The following is a 19,158-nucleotide window of genomic DNA, read 5'->3' as shown; positions in this document are numbered from 1 at the left end:
CTCAGCTTGCATGCCCAAAGGTTAAGGATTACCAAGATCTGAAGGGCCAAATTTTAAACGTGATTATAGTAAGGGATTGGATATTATGTCAGACACATTCCCATGGATATTGTTCATCAAAGGAATGCACAAATGGGACTTTATTGCATAGGATTTAACACATCTTGTTCTCTTCTCTTCCATAGGGGCAAAGTAGCAGGTCATAAAACGGTGCAGCAGGAAACTCCTAAATTGCATCAGAACCTATACAAAGGATGAAGTCCTTCTTCAATGCCATTCTTAAGCATCTGACACACAAGTAATCTTTCAGAAGTTCCTTTTTAGTGACTGAAAAGCCTTCCAGAAAGTAACGAACTTATTCCTTTCTGCTCCTAATAAAATCAGACATGTTGTGCAGATGGAGTGCTGTGTAAACTGGGAGTCAACTTGTTTATTTCATTGCTATGTGGCAGAATCAAAACATTCCCTGGTTTCCTTGACTGTAATAGAAGGGAACCCAGCCTGCTACAAGGAATTCAGAGAAGACCTGGTTTTATGGCCTCTTCTTCTTCTTCTTCTTTTGAGGTGGGGGGAGCTTTAAGAATCTCCTCTGACTCTTCTTTGGCCTCTTCCACTGGGCTTGCACACCAGGCCAGATTTAAACCATTCCTTGGTCATCAGATGGATAATATGATGAGCAAGGAGGGTGAGAAAATATTGGCAGCTAATCTGCAGAAGTGGGCTGTGGAGAGAGAGGGAATACATATGACCACATCCATCATTTGTATGGACAAGGATGAAGCCAAAACCAATAATAATAATAATAATAATAATAATAATAATAATAATAATAAGTTATACACCGCCCATCTCGCTGGGTTTCCCCAGCCACTCTGGGAGGTTCCCAACAGAACATTGAAAACACGGTAAAACATCAAACAGGGCTGCCTTCAGATGCCTTCTAAAAGTCTGGTAGTTGTTTTTCTCTTTGACATCTGGTGGGAGGGCGTTCCACAGGGTGGGTGCCACTACCAAGAAGGCCCTCTGCCTGGATCCTTGTAACTTCACTTCTTGCAGGGAGGGAACCGCCAGAAGACCCTCAGAGCCAGACCTCAGTGTCAGGGCTGAACGATGGGGGGTGGAGGTGCTCCTTCAGGTATACTGGGTATACTTAACCTGCCCCACAACTGAGCTCATACATGACAGGTGTGATTTGGTCAAAGTGGTCTTGCGGGTCAAATGAGGAGGCTAGGTAGGCCTAATTACACCCGTAGGCCTGAGGTTTTCCAGCCCAGATTAATATGATTGCAAAATATTTCATGGTTACAGTTCTGATAATTTCCTGTATATATTTTGGCACTTGGATCCTTTGATCCTTTGGATAAAGAGAAGGCATTGATTCCCATGTACTGGGCAGGATGGCACTTTTCTCAATCTCTTCCTTCAGGCCATTTTGTTACTTTCCAGACTGTTATTTCCCATAGGTTCAACGTTTATTGAACCTATAGGAAATAATTGTGTACGGCTGAAAACGTTGACAGCATTACGATAAATTCAACTGTGTAAATAAGTTTTGATGGATGCAATAGTGGAATACTGAATGGTATAGTTTTTGTAAAATATGCAGGGATTTATGATATGTAAAATAAACCATGGAAAGAGAAGAAGGGAAGTCACTGATATCTTAAGGATGTAAAATGAGTATTTTAAATTGTAAAACAGAAAATGTAATAACAATTATATATATACAGTGTATATATATATATATATACACACACACACACACACACACACACACACGTGTGTGTGTGTGTGTGTGTGTGTGTATGAGAAACCAAATGCCTTTACGTTTTGGAATGTTAACAAAAACATTGTTTTATGAACATTTAAGGAGTGAGAATATATCCAGCCCAGCTGGATATACGTTCCTAGTTGTTCTACCACCAAAACACCCTCTGGACTTATAGTCTGGCAATAGTATTAATAAAATCATCATCATCATCATATATTATTTATACCCCGCCCACTCTGGGTGGCTTCCAATCGAGTCTTAAAAACAATTTATCACTATGACCTGGGTAGGTGAGCTGGGAGTAGTGATTGATTGATTGATTGATTGATTATTGATTGGTTATTCAATGTCTATACTGCTTAATATATATAAAATATCTCTAAGCAGTGTACAAAAAACTGAAGCAACAACAGAGAAATTAAATGAAATGTTACCAAAACACTCTGTTACTTATAAAAATGCTACATCAATACAAAGTTACTAGTATATATAAGACCAATATCAGTTCATTTTCCTTCTGACATGCCTTCACTCTCAGCTTCTGGGTTCTCACCCAGGGTCAAAACAAACTCTCGGCTCTCCCACAAAAACTATCAGCATCAGAAGAGTTTCTGGAAACAGTGGACATCCCCCTATTGTCTTATTCTGGAGTTGCATTTTATGGGCAGGCCCAAGTTGGTGGTACTTACGCAGGCTGCCCGCAGCAGTGTCCCATTCAGCTGTCCTCTCCACAGTCATTTCCAGGTGCAGCAGGTTTGTTGAGTTTCCTAGGGGTTCCAGAGGTTGGGAAAGGGGTCCCCTACACTCTCAGCTCTTTCTTCAGCCTTTGTCCTCTCCTCCTCCAGCTGCTAATGGATCTTATCTAGCTTTCCCCACTTAGGTCCTTCCTTCAGCAATAGCACAAGCTGGGATGTCTGTCTGTGTCTGTGTCTGTGTCTGTGTCTGTGTCTGTGTCTGTGCATGTGCATGTGTCTATGTCTATGTCTATGGAGTCCAGTTGGGGTAGTCCACCCAGAGAGATCTATAGATTCCAAGTAGTTCCTGAATGCATGCTCTGGGGGATTCTCCACTTGACAGAGTTGGTGATCCTGTTGAAGCCCTCACCGTGCTGTAAACAGTGAGATGTGGAGGGCTATCCACACAGTCACTCCTGATGCTGTAGAACAGGGTTCCCCAAACATGGGTCTCCAGCTGTTGTTTGACTACAATTCCCATCATCCCTGACCACTAGTCCTGCTAGCTAGGTATGATGGGATTTGTAGTCCAACAACAAGTTTGGGAAACTGTGCTGTAGAGCGTGCTCAGCTTTCTAGAATGTTAGTTAGAGACCCCCCGTGTTATGAAATGGGCCACACAATAGTTAGAATACAAATGGTGAAAGTCCAACAGTCAAGATGACTGAACAAGTGTCAAAGCACACCATCCTACCGCATGGTGATTGAGACCCAGGTTTGGGACTGAATCGACCTTGGCCACCTTGATGAATGACCATTTTGGGGGGGATAGAGACGGGGTGTGTGTGTGCTGCAATCCTACTGCTTGTGCTCATCAGATTTAGGGCCTGTGTTCCTTTGGAGAACTGAGACACAGCGGAGATTGCCGTAGCTGTAAGATATATGGTTTATTCACCTATTTACACCTTCAGTCTGCACGGAGGGAGTCTAGATCTTACAACATAGTCATTTCAAGAGGGGCTTGCCCTTCGCAGCACTGCAGCCCTGGAGTCAAAGGCATCTCTCCCAGACTGCCTTCAGCCAGCCTGCCAAGATGGATCCCAGTCTTTGCTCCCACCCTTTTCCCCAGCACACCTTGTTAAAAAGCACTATTTTCCTGTAAACTCAAACACCAACCCAATCACCACCACAACCTCTGTCTGCTCAGGCCCAAGATTCCTCCTAGATGGGCCACCAACCCCTTTTGTCTTGTTAATGCTTCTATCCCAGGAGAGGCCCTGACTTCAGAGGAAGTTCAGTTTGTACTTTTCCACTGTTCTCCAGTCTTTCCTTCAATACTCCAGATAATCAAAATTCTACTGTTTATTAATTGTTATGGTTTAGGAGGGGTTCTTTCCCAAATCTATAGCAACACTAATAAGGTCATTTAGTTCTAAGCAGAACTAATTTCAAGAGTACTGCCCTTGCTGTAAAGAACACATTGTTCAGTTGGGCGTGTTAACAGCTGTTTGCATTAGTACTAGTGTAAATGGAACGAAGAGTCTTTCAAATGCCCATGGGGCATTTGAACATTTTTTGCCTGTGAATCACTATGATGACTCTCCTTTTAAATAACCCTACTATATGTAGGCTATAGACGCTGTGATATATTGCTAGTAGCAATGTTCTTAACTTTATCCCTGAAACCTTTTCCCAAAACACTGGCAGTCTGCATTTGCTCTCAGCCTATTTACATCCTACAATCTCCCACAGATACACTTGTGCTTAAAGCACTTTACAGGAAACAGACTATGTAAATCCAGACATGCACCCCAAATTTTTCCAAGATGCTTGCTTGCTTATTGATTGATTGATTGATTGATTGATTGACTGAAGTTTTATACTGCCCTATACCCCCAGGTCTCAGGGCAGTTCACAGAATAAAATCAAAATATAAATGCAGAAAATGCATAATCAAATAAAAACAACCCAATAACCCCCCAACCCCCCCCCACATTTTCAAAGGGCATAGGATGTGAACCAAATCAACCTAAATATGTATAATGGAGGTGCCAGGCAAACTTCCCTGGGGAGAGCATTCCACAGATGGGGAGCCACTGCAAAGAAGGCCCATTCTCATGTTGCTGCCATCCATACCTCTCGAGGAGGAGACATATGAAGAAAGACCTCAGAAGATAATCTCAGCACCTGGGTAGGTTCATATGGGAAGAGGTGGTCTTGAGGTATTGCAGTCATGAGTCGTTTAAGGCTTTATAGGTCAAAAACCAGCACAAAACCAGCACTAATTGGTAGTCAGCTCAGTTGAACCAGGATCGGTGTAATATGCTGAAACCGTCTTGTTCTGATGAGCAACCTGGCCACTGAATTCTGCACTAGCTGAAGTTTCTGGACCATCTTCGGAAGCTGCCCTCTGCGTAATGCATTGCAGTAATCTAACCTTGAGTTTGCCAGAACATAGACAACAGTCAGGCTATCCCTGTCCAGATAGGGGCATAGCTAGGCTACTGGCCGAAGGTGATGGAAGGCACTCCAGGCCATGGAGGCCACCTGAGCCTCGAGCAACAGCAGGGCTCATCAAGGCTTACAGCCTTGTTTGCTAAATATCTCTTTCTACTTCTCCACCACCTCCAACAGTTCATTAATTCACACATACACATGCTAGATGCAGCTTGCTGTGAAATGGGGAAAAGCTGCAATTCTTGCAATTCCTATTTATACACAACTATCAAAGATACCGGATGCGGGTGGCGCTGCGGTCTAAACCACAAAGCCTAGGGCTTGCTGACCGGAAGGTCAGCAGTTCAAATCCCTGCAATGATCTCAGCTCCTGCCCACCTGGCAGTTCAAAAGCACGTCAAGTAGGTAAATACCATAGGTACCGCTCCAGTGGGAATGTAAATGGTGTTTCCATGTGCTGCTCTGGTTCGCTAGAAGCGGCTTAGTCATGCTGGCCACATGACCTGGGAAAACTGTCTGCGGACAAACGGCGGCTCCCTTGGCCTACAGAGCGAGATAAGCGCCACAACCCCAGAGTGGTCCGCAACTGGACCTAACGGTCAGGAGTACCTTTACCTTTACCTATCAAAGATACAAGAGGAGATCCATCTCCTCCTTTACATCTGGTCTCTCTCTCAACCAAATTTGGGACCTGGGCAGCTTCCATCCTGAATCCCTGGAAGGGATCCAAATGGTCCGCTTCTTCCAGGAGTTGTTCAGCAACCACTTGCTCAATCACCTTGCCACTCCCCTGCAGATGTTAGAGTACATGCAAAGCAGTGTGGTTCTTGAGGGGCCATGCAGGGACTCCTGTAGTCATTGCTTTGCTGCAGACTGTTCTAAGTTGCTTGGTGTTATGTACTGAGTTGTATAGGATCCAAAAGGCAGTGGTCTGATTGGTCCTAGAACAATAGGATTCAGAATGCAGCAATCTGATTGGTCCTAGAACAATAGGATTCAGAATGCAGCAGTCTGATTGGTCCTAGAACAATAGGGTCCAGAATGCAGCAGTCTGATGGGTCCACAGGAGCCACCCAATCCAGCTCCAGGTGGAAGTGAATCCGCAACCTGATTGGCCTACAGGTGAATCCTGGAATTAGCCAATCACGTGGGGCCCATTGTGTAAATAATGTATATAAAGCAGACATTCTGGGGGAACTTCCATTCCTCCTCACCACTATGAGCTGAATAAAGAGCATGAAATCCACTCTCGACTCCGAGTATATTTCACTTGGGGACATTCTTTTGTATACATTCCACACCAGGACACTCATGATTTATTTGGGATTTTTGTGAAAGATGTTCTGGGAGGTGGGGAGAGTCATGTATTGTAGAGCAGGAGGGGAGAATGTACTAACAGCTTTTAAAAGCTCTTGGATTTTTACATTTCAACTCATTCTTGAGTTTCCTTCATCAAATAATTGATTATTACGTTTGTAAATCGCAGCCTTTTGTAACTTTTTGAATTGAACCAATAGTCTTGAGAGATTGAACTCCTTTCTTCCTTTCTTTAAAATGATCCCATTTTAATATTATAGTTAGTTTTTAAAATATATAAAATGTTTCCAGGAGGCTACATCAGTCCTAATGACATTGGGTGTCGTGGTCAGTGTAGATCAGCTTGCCGAAAAAACGAAGTTTTGGCTTCAAGGAAGTCCTGTCTATCACTACTGCTGCAGACTTTGAGGTAATGCTATTTGGCAGAGAAATGATGGCTTAACGGTGTGGGATGCTTGATGATAATTTTTAATACCTAAACAAGTTTTTAATGAAAAGCTGATCAATACCAAGGAATGATTTCTAAAAAATGAATGTTCTCCTCATCTTTACTTATTTTACCAAACTATTGTCCTGCCATTTTATTTATTTATTTTACAAATGCTCTAGTCAGAAACCCCCTCCCAGGACTACAATATTCTGGCTTTTGTAATCAGTTCACAAGTTTCTCTTTAAATATATTTAAAATACTTGTGGTGAATTTCAGAATGTTTTTAGACAAAGCATAGGTAGTCTATTTGATGCTATTGCAGACCCTCCAAGTATCCCTATTTTCCAGGGACAGTTCCAGATTTACAGAAGCTGTCCCAGATTCAGATTTGATCCTGGAATGTCCCGCTTTTCCTTAGAACATCCCTATATTCATTGCAGAAATGTTGGAGGGTATGGTAAGTTAAAGGTAAAGGGACCCCTGACCATTAGGTCCAGTCGTGACTGACTCTGGGGTTGCGGTGCTCATCTCGCTTTATTGGCCAAGAGATCCGGCGTACAGCTTCTGGGTCATGTGGCCAGCATGACTAAGCCACTTCTGGCAAACCAGAGCAGTGCATGGAAACGCCATTTACCTTCCCGCCGGAGTGGTACATATTTATCTACTTGCACTTTGACGTGCTTTCGAACTGCTAGGTTGGCAGGAGCAGGGACCTAGCAACGGGAGCTCACCCCATCATGGGGCTTCAAACTGCTGACCTTCCCATCAGCAAGTCCTAGGCTCTGTGGTTTAACCCACAGTGCCACCCGCGTCCCTTGGAGGGTTTTGGGGCTCAACGCCTTGGAGGGTACGGGATACAGCTTATGTCTTAAAAACCAGAAACCTAGAAGTAATGTTTAGATTTCTGCATTGCTCCAATAGACCTTCACTCACTGTTTCATTACAGTCAGGATATTCCAGTCATTCTCAGGATTGAGTCACACTTACCTTTCTCTTGCGCTTCCCAGACATGGTCTGCACTTTAAAGCTCTGTTTCTGAGCGCTCTTTCTTTCTTTCTTTCTTTCTTTCTTTCTTTCTTTCTTTCTTCCGGAGCTTTCCCAGTAAAAGCCTACTCTGTAAAGCTGAATCAGAGCAAATGTTAATCCACGGAAAACCCAAATTGTAGTTTGTTGCGTTTCAGCTATAAAGAGCGGGTTTTTGCAGGGAAAACTCTGGAGCAAAAAGTAGAGCGCTTGGACATGGACCTGTGTCAAGAAAGAGTGGAGCCAATGGTCAGTGTGGCTAAGCACCCAAAGTCTGTTCTGCAACAATGGCTGCTGTGCCAGAACAGCTTAGTTAATCAAAGCATTAACCATTCCCATGAGCTCAAAATAACCATCTAATGTATCCCTTCAGGGTTCGCTGCTGCACCAACGCCAGTTTCCAATCAGCCTCCAATGAAGTGACATAATTCTCTCCCAGGTTTGCAACCTGAGGCACAGTCTATGCTTGGTTCTACAAAAGGCTGCCCCTGAAGTCACCAGTCCCGTCGCCCGTGTCTATTACAGCACATTTAATTTATTGCAATTCTTTGGTGACCATTTTCCTACCTGTTTTTGCGCTTCCTTGTGAAAAAGAGAATGCATTCCCACTAATGGTGTGGGAGGTCTGGTGCTTTTCCCAATCTGCTCCTTCAGTTGCTTCTATTGCCTTGCTGACTGTTTAGCATTTATTGAGAGTGATACTGCAGTGGGAAGGCACGATTTCAAGACTAGAACTGGGCTGTTAGGGTTTTAGTTCAAAGTTCTTATCTGTAGAAGTTGGGCTGCCTTCTTTACCCTCTGAGCTCTAAATTTAAGAGGGTATTAGCAGCAGTTAGCGTTTGTGCTGGTGAAAGTGGAATGGTCACTCTTTCCATTGCCAACAGGTCCCCTTGCAGAGACCTACCGTATTTTTCACTCTATAGGACGCACTTTTTCCCCTCCAAAAATTAAGGGGAAATGTGTGTGCGTCCTATGGAGCAAATGCAGGCTCCTTGGCTTCAGTGATAGCAACGTGAAGCCTCCGAAGCGCAGAGGGAGCACTCCCTCCACGCTCCAGAGGCTTCGCGTTGCTTTCACTGAAGCCTGGAGAGTGAGAGGGGTCAGTGATGAAGCCAGGAGAGTCTTGCTCTCCCGGCTTCAGCAAAAGGAACCTGAAGCCTCCAGGGTGCAGCGGGAACTCGTGCTGCGCTCCAAAGGCTTCAGGGATAGCCGCCTGAAAGGGGAAGGGGCTCCATTTCTCCTGCAACTTCGCTGAAGGGGCGCTGAGCAGAGAGGGGGAGAACAAGGTGAGTCCTATGGTCAGGTGCATCCTATAAAAATATGGTAATTTGTTCCTTGTCCACCTTCATTTCCTTATTAAGTATAAATAAAGGGTTATTTTTTGCTCTCTTTCTGCCAGCTGGCTGCTTCAGCGCCTGCAGCAGAAAAAGCCTGTGGTGCTCCGACGGGCTCTGCTCCGCTCAGCAGCGGCTGTCAGCTGGCCTGGCTCTTCAATCCCCGGACTCCAAATCTTGGCCCTGGGCTCTCGGCCTGGTGCCCCTGAGAGCCCGGTGCCCGGTGCACCCCTAGCACCTATGGGTAAGCCGGCCCTGGAGTTGGTGGCCTGTTTGATAAGGTTACACTGATCTTGTTCTTCTTTGTTTACCAGGGCAAATAATATATTATCCAGTCAATAATATAATAATGTATTATCCAGTCGAAGCAAATCCTAAATGGCACCAGTCACTTCCTAAAAGATGGACCTCTTCAACACTGTCAATTTGATGCACTGCGAATGTTGGACTGGTGATCTGGAAGAACTTATTGACTTGCTGGAAAGCCACTGAGAAATCAAATTTCCCATTTGCAGTAACAGTCTCATCTCCAAAATAAAATCTCCCATTGTCTATAACAATGTTTTGACTTTCTGCTCCCAATAAAACAAAACCGTTTCACCGAATCTGCAAAAAATGCAGACATGACTTGTTGCTCTTTTTGTTTCTACCATGCTTTTGATTCCACGAAGGTGGATTTGTTCTTTCCTGGCAGTCAAGAGAAGAACACTTCATCCCTTTCCCAGAAAGGAGGAGTGTCATGGAAGTCTAGTTGCTGTTCAGATCTATGGCATCTACAACCCACCATACATTTTTGGCAGCATGCTTCCCTTTTAACCTGTGAGAAACATCCTTCATTTTTTAAAATAAACCTACAACAGAGTCACATCTAATAGCTGAAAACTCATCAAAACGTAAGGAAAGTCCTGCTGTATCAAGCCAGAGATGCCCGAAGGAAGCCTACGAGCACAATCTGAATGCAGCTGCACTCTTCCCATTTATCATCTGGGTAGGCAACCATTGGTAGCCTTATCTTTCACGTAACAAAAACTCCTGGCTCCAACCAGCACAATTTTGTTGAATTGGTGGGCATGAGACTGGCCCGGCACAGACCGATCTCCCAGTAGTTTGTTTCTTTACTGGAGTTTGTTTCACACAGGTGGACTGTTAAGCCCTTTCATCTATGCTGTGTTCCTTATTGAAATTGCATGCCCCAATGCTAGTTTAGGGAGTGGGCAGGGTGGAACAGGTGCCTAATGTGAATGACGCACTGGGAAGTATTGAAGCTTTCAGTGCTGAGCGGCACCTGAGAGTGAGGTCGGTGTGTGCGTGTCAGATTCGGACGAATCCTGGGTCAACAACTGTCATGGGCTATTACAGACAGATTTGGGGTTTTCTCCAAGATGAAGCAAGATCTCTCTGAAGCAGTATCCTCCAAAGAAACTCCAGAGACTGTGTCTGCAAAAACTGAAACATTTGCCCCCAAGCCTGCCCTATTCTCTAGCCGAACACCTCCTACCACCCCACCCCCTCACCATTCCTCCATCCAAACATACTCCTAAAAAACACTTATTCAATCCAAGCCCCCCCCCCCCGTAAATGCAGAACCCTCCTTGCACTTTGCCTGGAGTTGTTCACGCTGACGGTCAGACTCCTCCTAAACTGTTTCTTACCAGCTTTGTGGTCAGCCTGCAATCTTGCGTAATGACACTGGCCTCCCTGAAAATGGGTTTTGCAGAATTTCTGCTTCAGTGTGCATGTAAATCAGCCTGTACCCTATTGGTACATACCCTAAGGGACTCCTGGACGAAGGGCATTTCTCCAGCAACTTTCCATTGCTGACTGGATGATGGAGCTGCTTAGCCTGGTACTCTTAGGGTCTGGGCCCTGCATTCAGTGAGGGTGAGATGTGCAATTCAGGCTCTACACACCCAGTGCTCTCCTCTGTGGCCAGTTAGCAATGATAGGCTTGATAGACTCACATCACTCGCTTTGATGGCGATGGAGCTGGTCCAAGGAGGCTTTGTCCAGGGTGGGAGACAGTCAGTCTTTGCCCTTCTGCCTCCACATGTTCCATCTGCCCACACTGGAACAGCTTGTGTTTATGGTGATGGATCCTCAAGGTACCATGAATAAATCATGTATTTTTGCCACAATATTGTCTCCCACGTCTTCATTCTGGGGTGTGTGGGCAATTTGTTTGAGACACATTCCAATGTACTATACAGAACACTGCCAATCATGACCCCCCCCCTTTATGTAGAGAAGCTCTCCATACACATGTAAATGCACAATAAAATTCCTCATCTCTCTCTCTCTCATCTATCTCTATCTATCTATCTATCTATCTATCTATCTATCATCTATCTATCTATCTATCTATCTATCTATCTATCATCTATCTATCTATCTATCATCTATCTATCTTTCATCTATCTATCTATCTATCTATCTATCTATCTATCTATCTATCTATCTATCTATCTATCATCTATCTATCTATCTATCTATCATCTATCTATCTATCATCTATCTATCTATCTATCTATCTATCTATCTATCTAATCTATCTATCTATCATCTCTCTCTCTCTCTCTCTCTCTATCATCTATCTATATCTGTCATCTATTTATTTTTAATTCATTTAATTATTTGACAGTTATTAACTATAATCAACACGCACTGCAGGAAAAAAAATCACTTCAGCTTAAAAAAATTAAGGAAAAACTATGAATTATAATGTTTCTGTAAAAAAAAAAAAAACAACTCTCAAAGCTAACTTGAACTTGCTTTCTCATGAGATATTTATTTTCTTGACAATATTGTATAAGGGGCAAGCAGTTTCCCCAGAAACGATTTCTATATTTGCCTGCAATTCTCACTTAGACGTTATTTCTGCCATTATAGCCATTATCCCAAACTTTATTAAACCATTTTCTCCAAGAAGAAGTGTATGTAACTTTCTAGTTTTGAGCCATTAACCGTTTCTTTATGTATTCTCCTTATGATAGGTGATGTATAGTTCAGCAATATCATTGCTGGATATATGGAAACTTCATATTTCAATATTTTTGCCATTAGTCTAAAAAATCATTTTCCCCAGCATAACTACGTGTCCACAACATATGGCAATATGTTCCATTCTGCTCTTTGTACCTCCAGCTGTTCTCACAATGTTCTTAGCTGTTTTCAGAAGGTTTTTTAATTGTTTTTAGATTATTTCAATTATTGATCTGTTTGCTGCCCTGGGCTTCTTTGGGAAGAAGGTGGGGATATAATTGGAACCATCAAAGAAACCTCTTCTAAAGCCATCCAAATGTAGAGAACACCTTGTATCAACATTCTGAGGGTGTGCTAACAGCTGGCACTGTTAGTACCTGGTGGAACACACCATCTTTCAATGGCCAATGAGGTTTCCTGTGTGGGCCTCTTGTTGCCTGAGCATCCTAATGAAGTATAAATTCTTCTGCTTCTTCCACATCCAAAGAGAATGCGCATACCCAATGTTCAGCTATGAAGACCTTCCATCCTCTACTTCTATGTCATTTTTTCACACTGCTGACTTTTTCAGGTAAGATGCACAGGGCACATCGGCAGTGATAAAACCAACCAGCCTGTTCAATGAGGCCAGTTGTTTATTTGACCCAACATTGTCTCAAAATGGTGGGAATATTACTTGTTTTGTCCTACCGTGCTGTTCTAGAATTAGAATCCCATTTCTTTGGAAATATCAGGAATGGGGTGCCTTCATGGAAGGGGAAAGGCTCAGCAATATTGAGGACCCCTTTTTATTTGAGCACTCCCAACTTCAGGCAATAGTGCAGCTGAGTGATATTGGGAAGGATGCAAACCAAGTTGTTTCTATGTCAAATATGTTGCTATGGCAAAAACCTATTCTTTGCTATTAAAAAAAAAGCAACTATTGTAATAAATTGCCAGGTAACATTCTTTAATTTTATGCTCAAAAATAGTCATGATTTACTGGGGGATTTCTGGGTAAGGTGAGGAAGGAGGAAGACATTTCTTGCAGAAAGACATTGCATCTTTCTTAAAGAAATAAATAATAAAACCTTTGAAGTTGCTGATAAGGTCACTCTCACAGATTTTCTTCATCAAAGAAATGGACAGACATCATGCAATTGAGGGAAGTTTGAGGGTGAGGTTCAAAGATCCTCACCCTCACCCATATATAAAAGGATGTCACATAGAGGAGGGAGAAAGGTTGTTTTCTGCTGCTCCAGAGAAGCGGACACGGAGCAATGGATCCAAACTACAAGAAAGAAATTCCACCTAAACATTAGGAAGAACTTCCTGACAGTAAGAGCTGTTCGACAGTGGAATTTGCTGCCAAGGAGTGTGGTGGAGTCTCCTTCTTTGGAGGTCTTTAAGCAGAGGTTTGACAACCGTATGTCAGGAGTGCTCTGATGGTGTTTCCTGCTTGGCAGGGGGTTGGACTCGATGGCCCTTGTGGTCTCTTCCAACTCTATGATTCTATGATCCTTTCCCTTTAGTTAGCCCAGCCTTTGGTCTGGACCTTCCAATTTCCCCTCTGTATTATCTGTCTCCAATCCTCACGCAAAACAATGGAATGGGGTACAGTTAGATTGCAGGTGACGTAACAGAGAGGCATAGAAACACAGGGGAGCAATTAACTCCTCTAAATGTCCAAGTCTCTGTCTTTCTTTGAGTCTATGGGCTTCCATGAAGTGTGGCTATCCTTGAACCTGCTAGCAGATTGCTGACTTGAGGATTTTGTTCTTTAGAAAAGCAGAGTAGCTGATGATTTTTTTCAAATTAAAAAGGAAGAAATCGACAAAAGCTTCATTAATTTATTTAAATGAAAACCCTCCCGGTGTTCTGCTTAAAGTAAAGAAAATCCCCCAAAGTCCTTTAGCTCTCTGAAGGCAAACTGCGGGATAGCCACATTTCTTCTGATTTCCTATTGCTTCTTGACGTGTCCACTATAAATAAACACACACTGGTAAGTTAAGAAGCTGGTGTGTGAGAAGCTGGTGTGTGTGTGTGTGTGTACACACAAAGAAAGCTGCACACCACACAACTACATCTAAATCATTTTAAGGTAAGGGCAAAATATACTCCCTCGCTGCAGTGCTTTGAAGTTGTGACATCAGAATTTTATTGATTGATTGATTGATTGATTGATTCAATTTATCTAGTGCCCCTTATCCAATGATCCCATGGTGGTTTTCATCAAGGGATTTATTCTTGTCCATCCCACAACTGGGGATGGGGGCATGGGATGGTTTGGGGTAGTGGACACAATTTGAAATTATCGCCTTAGCACTAAGTCCCATGCTTTTTATGTGCTACAAGAAGGATTAATGTTATCATTTTTTAAAAAAATATTATACCCTTCACTTTCCGCCAAAGGAGCAGAGGGTGGTAAATGTGGAGGTTTTCTTCGTATAGCATAGAGGGGGTCCTGTGAAGGAAAATGAGAAACTGAATGAGTGGCTTCTAAAAGCCCTTGAATATGACGAAGAACGCTCCCTGAGTTGCTTTTGTTTTTTTAAATGGCAGCTTAATGTGACTATCTGAAAGTGAATTCATAGAGATGCTGGCAAACTCTCTTCCTCTGTTTTGCTAAAGTTTCCGGAGGATTTGCAAATGCTGTCGTCAAGAAACGTTGGGCACGATGCAAGCCAGAATGTGATGAAGATGTTTCTGCAGCAAGAGCCTGCTCTATTCCTTGCTTTGTCTTCTGCTGTGAACGGCCAGGTAATATCACCTTGCTTTTAATGTGCCAGAACAAGAATGAGGCACTGGGGTATTTCTGGGTAAAGCACGCGGTAAATGGGTAGGTGTGGTTTATAAATGTTGTCTTTGCCTGGTTCCTGAAGTTCCTTGCTTCCTAATGAATTGTGGGGTAGCCAGGAATTAATGTGAAGCCCAATGAGTGACAGAATGAGGGGCCTTTAACAGCCCTTGTACTTGTGGGATGGACAAATTCATAGATTTGATTCATAAAGCAACAGGCAAACAGAACTGTTGGTCTATAGATGGCAATCTTTTGTAAATTTTGTAGCTGCATTTAGGGTATTTAGAGACTGAATAGACAAAGATTAAACTCTTTTAATAATAATAATAATAATAATAATTCCTGCATTCATAGGAAGTGCTCGGAGATGTTGATCTCTTCTCTGTTTTCATACAGTGCACCAACAATTTCTCCCCTTCGTAGCTGAGAAATGTTTGGGTAGATGCAGTTCAAGGTGTTCCAATGGTGAAAATGTGCCTTCAAGAAGACCCTGCTCTACTCCTGGTTGCTGCGAGAAGCCAGGTAATATTCAAATGCCTTTTGCAATGATGTATTGGGGAATTTTGAGTAAGGTGTGCAGAGGCTGGGTACAGATAAGTTATTTACTATGTCTATGAGTGCATTTCAAAGTCCATCGTGAGGTAGACAGGAATTATTGCGAAGCCCAATGAGGAATTGAATGAGTAGTTTTTAGAAGACCTTGAACTTCTATAGATGCACAAATTTGTGGATCTTGGTTCATCATGACAAACAGCTTTATGGAGCTTCTCCCTGGAAATACATTTATGGTACTGAAAGACGGAATTCTTTTCAGTGTTTTCTGTGTTTATTGAGATTGCTAAGAGATATTGATGTCCTCTTCTCCTTTGTTTTGACCATGTCCCAAGGTTTGGTCCACACTGCAGGCAATAAATGTCGGGGTCAATGCAAGTCAAGATGTTCCAGTGGTGAATATATATCTTCAACAAGAATCTGCCCTGTCCTTGGCTATGTCTTCTGCTGTAAACGGGCAGGTAATGTTCTCATGCTTTTAATGTGCTAGAGAAGCAATGACGTATTGGGGGATTTCTGGGTAAGGGACGTGTGGGGGCGCAAATGAGGGTTACTTTGAAATTCCATGGTTTCTAATGAATTGCATGGTAGACAGGAATTACTCTGAAGCCAAATATGTGATTTAATGAGTGGCTTTTTAACAGCTCTTGGATTTTCAGGGATGCTTCTCAGGTGGCTCAGTTGGTTAGGGCATGGTGGTGATAACACCAAGATCGCAGGTTCGATTCCCATATGGGACACCTGAATATTCCTGCACTGCAGGGAGTTGGACTGGATGATCCACAGGGTACTTTCCAACTCTACAGATTTGGAAATGTTAATTTAAAGAAAAGGTGAGTAAGAGGCAACTTTGCAAAATTATGTGTGACATGGAGAAAGTGGATGAAGGAAAAATGAACTTATGGTCATCCTCCACTGCTGGAGACTCCTAAATGCCAGTTGCTGGAAACTCCAGGAGGGGAGAGGGTTCTTGTGCTTGAATCCTGCTTTCTGGTTTCCCATAGGCATCTGGTTGGCCACTGTGAGAACAGATTGGTGGCCTAGATGAACAACTGGCAGAGACAGACCACTCAGCCCTTTGAGTTAATTCATGCAGATTTGTGTGGCCCCGTGTCAGTTGAGTCATTGGGGGGGGATCAAAGTTCTCTCTGCTTTTGATTGATGATTTCTCGAAAAATGCGTGGATATTTGCTTTATTTTTTTAAAAAATAATATTTATTAGGATTTTAAGGTTACAAAAGAAAAGAAGGAGAGAAAAAAAGAGACAAGAAAAGCAAACAAGCAGAGTTAACAATACAGATCAAAAATAAATAAATAAATAAATAAATACAACATTCCAACATCAAAAATAAAAACAAAAGAATAAATTTAAAAACAAATCCAATAATTCCATATTCTTATCTTCATTAACTTATTTCCTTGACCTCCTCACACCTCCCTCTTTTGTATTCTAATTATTAATTTTCTCAGCAAATCCTTTCCATCTTTCACTATATTCAGTCCTTTAATTATCTTTGTTTTAGCCTTATCTCACCCTAAAAAGAAAAAACCTTAACATTAAAAAAATTATTTATACATAACTCCTTATAACATTTCTACTAAAGCCTAATGGTTTCATTCCTAGATTTTCCTAACAATCATTAATTTTACAATACTTCTCTAAATTTTTTAAAAAAACAATTCTGCCAAACTTCATCCACCGTCTCTTCTTCCTGGTCCCGAGTTCTGTTAGTCCTTTCTATCTGTTCCATCAAATCCATCAGCCGGGTGATCTTATGTCCGAGGCTCTTAACTCTTTTCCATGTCTCTTCTGGGGATCTTCTTCATACTTTACTTTGTGTTCTGCTGGTCTTGTTCTTACTGTCTTTCCTTTATCTCTGAGGGGTAGGTCTCGGGAAAGCAACTTAGAAATAACTTTACCCCTTCTTGGCCAGTCAGCCCATTCTCCATGGTTTGCATTGAAATCCAAAAGGTATTCCAAGGCGTACTTCAGTACCCCCTCCAAAATTGAGGGCCTTGATCACTCCAACCTTCTCCTGGCCCAAAACCATATCCGAAGGGTCAGAACATCCCTGCATAGGGGAGTCTGACCAACTTGCCATCTCAAGTCCCAACAGGACTCCATCTCTCCAAGTCTGGCTCACACCAGGTTCAGTTATCCGAGGCGACAACTTATGCTCTTGCAGGACCACATCACTCTCAACTTGTATTACTTGAGGTTCAACAACAACCTCCTCCTTTATTTTCACCACTGCTTGCCCTGTCAGGGCAAATTCCTGGGTCAATTCTTGAGCAGGTCCTATATAAATGTTCACTGTTTGACCAAAGTTAACAGTTGCAGTAGTCATCAAATCCATCTTTGCATGAAGCTGCCCCAACAAAGCACTTGTCCTGCACAGAGCAGACACTAAGGCTTCCTGTGTCAACATTCTCATTCTCGAGGTCAGAGCCTGTTTCCCACGATCTCTTATCTCTGCAGCTGTTAAGTCCCCCAGATCCACTCCAATAACAGTTCAAAGGCTCCCTCTAGAGGGAACAATTTCGGCAACAGTGTTACTTTCGTTTTCCAATCTTTATTCCTTTTCGATATAAAAAGAAACGTTGTAGTCAATATTTAGTCAATATGTAGTCTTATTTAGTTCCCTGCAACATACGTTGTAATTCACAGTCAATGGGCTTTCCCAAAACGTCTGACTTTGACAGCTCGTTCCCAGGTTCAAGACGATAGAAATTTATCTCTCTTTACTCCCTCTCCTGCAGGTTTAAGTAGTTTAAAAAACTTCCCCCCTCTTCTGCTTCCAAGGGGGTTTTGTAGCTTTAATCAATGGAAATTTAGCACTTTACAGATAGCTTTCCAGACTTTAGCTTGTGATATCTTTGCTTCAGGCTATTTACAAAAGCGGAAAGGTGGACTTCCTGTTTAGACCTTCCCGCTCCGATGCCAAATTACATAGTTTTATAATCCAAATTTTCCGTTCTACTCACGGGTACTTGTTTAGAGTCCAATTTGTCCACAGGAAAAAAGTTAATGCTCTCCGACAACAGCAACGTGGCTTCACTCCGTGAAAAGAGCAGTCGGTTCGAAGCACCACACCACTCACCCCACGTCGCTCTGGATGCCCAAAATCGGGTATCCCCACGAGTAGGGGAGGCACAAAAGGTGCCAGCCAAATCCCAGGTCCACAGGCTTCTCCCACCTGTGGTTTCGATGGGTCTCCGCCTTGCTGTGGCGGTCCAGACCCTGATTTTCATGGAGCGGGTTCCTCCAGTTCAGAGGAAGCCCGCCATTGCCGGTGGCGCCAACCCGGAATTCGACATTTGCTTTACACTCTAAAGGGGAGGTGGCTAAGCTGATCAGGGATTGGATCACCGCAGTTGAGGTAACCTTTCCACCAAAGTGCGTGGTTTCCAGAGTGACAGGGGTTCGGAGTTCACTGGTTCTGCTTTGCAGGATTTCTGTAGGGAAAAGGGGATTAGCCACCGATTGACCGCTCCTTAGTCTCCACAGCAAAATGGAATCGCGGAGAGGCGGAACAGGACAATACAGGAAGCGGTGTCGTCTGTACTGTGGGATGCAGGGCTACCCCAGAAATACTGGTCCGAAGCCTGGCGATATGTTGTGCTTACACAGAATCAAGTTTACAACTCAAGTGTAGGGAACATGCCCTATTTCTTGCTGCATGGAAAGAAACCCAAGGTGCACTACCTTCGTGTGTTTGGTTGTGAGGCCTGGGTTCTAATTCCAAAGGCTCTACGCAAGAAAGGTGAGCCAAGATCCAAAAGAATGATCGTTGTAGGGTATGAGCCTGGCTCCAAGGCCTGGCGGTTTGCGTACCCAAGTG

At 43.1% G+C, this 19,158-nt stretch overlaps 1 protein-coding gene across 1 annotated transcript in view; it reads left to right on the top strand.

The window, feature by feature from the left end:
* The first annotated feature begins 12,473 nt into the window (after positions 1-12,473).
* Positions 12,474-19,158, top strand: part of LOC310673917 (uncharacterized protein) — a 45,987-nt gene continuing 39,302 nt past the window's right edge. Inside the window, exons 1-4 of the mRNA XM_083432738.1 lie at positions 12,474-12,556; positions 14,596-14,724; positions 15,161-15,286; positions 15,652-15,777. Coding sequence (XP_083288864.1) covers positions 12,499-12,556; positions 14,596-14,724; positions 15,161-15,286; positions 15,652-15,777 — 439 coding nt within the window. The 5' untranslated portion in view covers positions 12,474-12,498. The remainder of the gene's footprint in view (positions 12,557-14,595; positions 14,725-15,160; positions 15,287-15,651; positions 15,778-19,158) is intronic.

This window comes from Podarcis tiliguerta (assembly GCF_965153285.1).
Source record: "Podarcis tiliguerta genome assembly, chromosome: 3".
Lineage (NCBI taxonomy): Eukaryota > Metazoa > Chordata > Lepidosauria > Squamata > Lacertidae > Podarcis > Podarcis tiliguerta.
The sequence above is the reverse complement of the archived record's forward strand: the minus strand, read 5'-3'. Positions and strand labels throughout refer to the sequence as shown.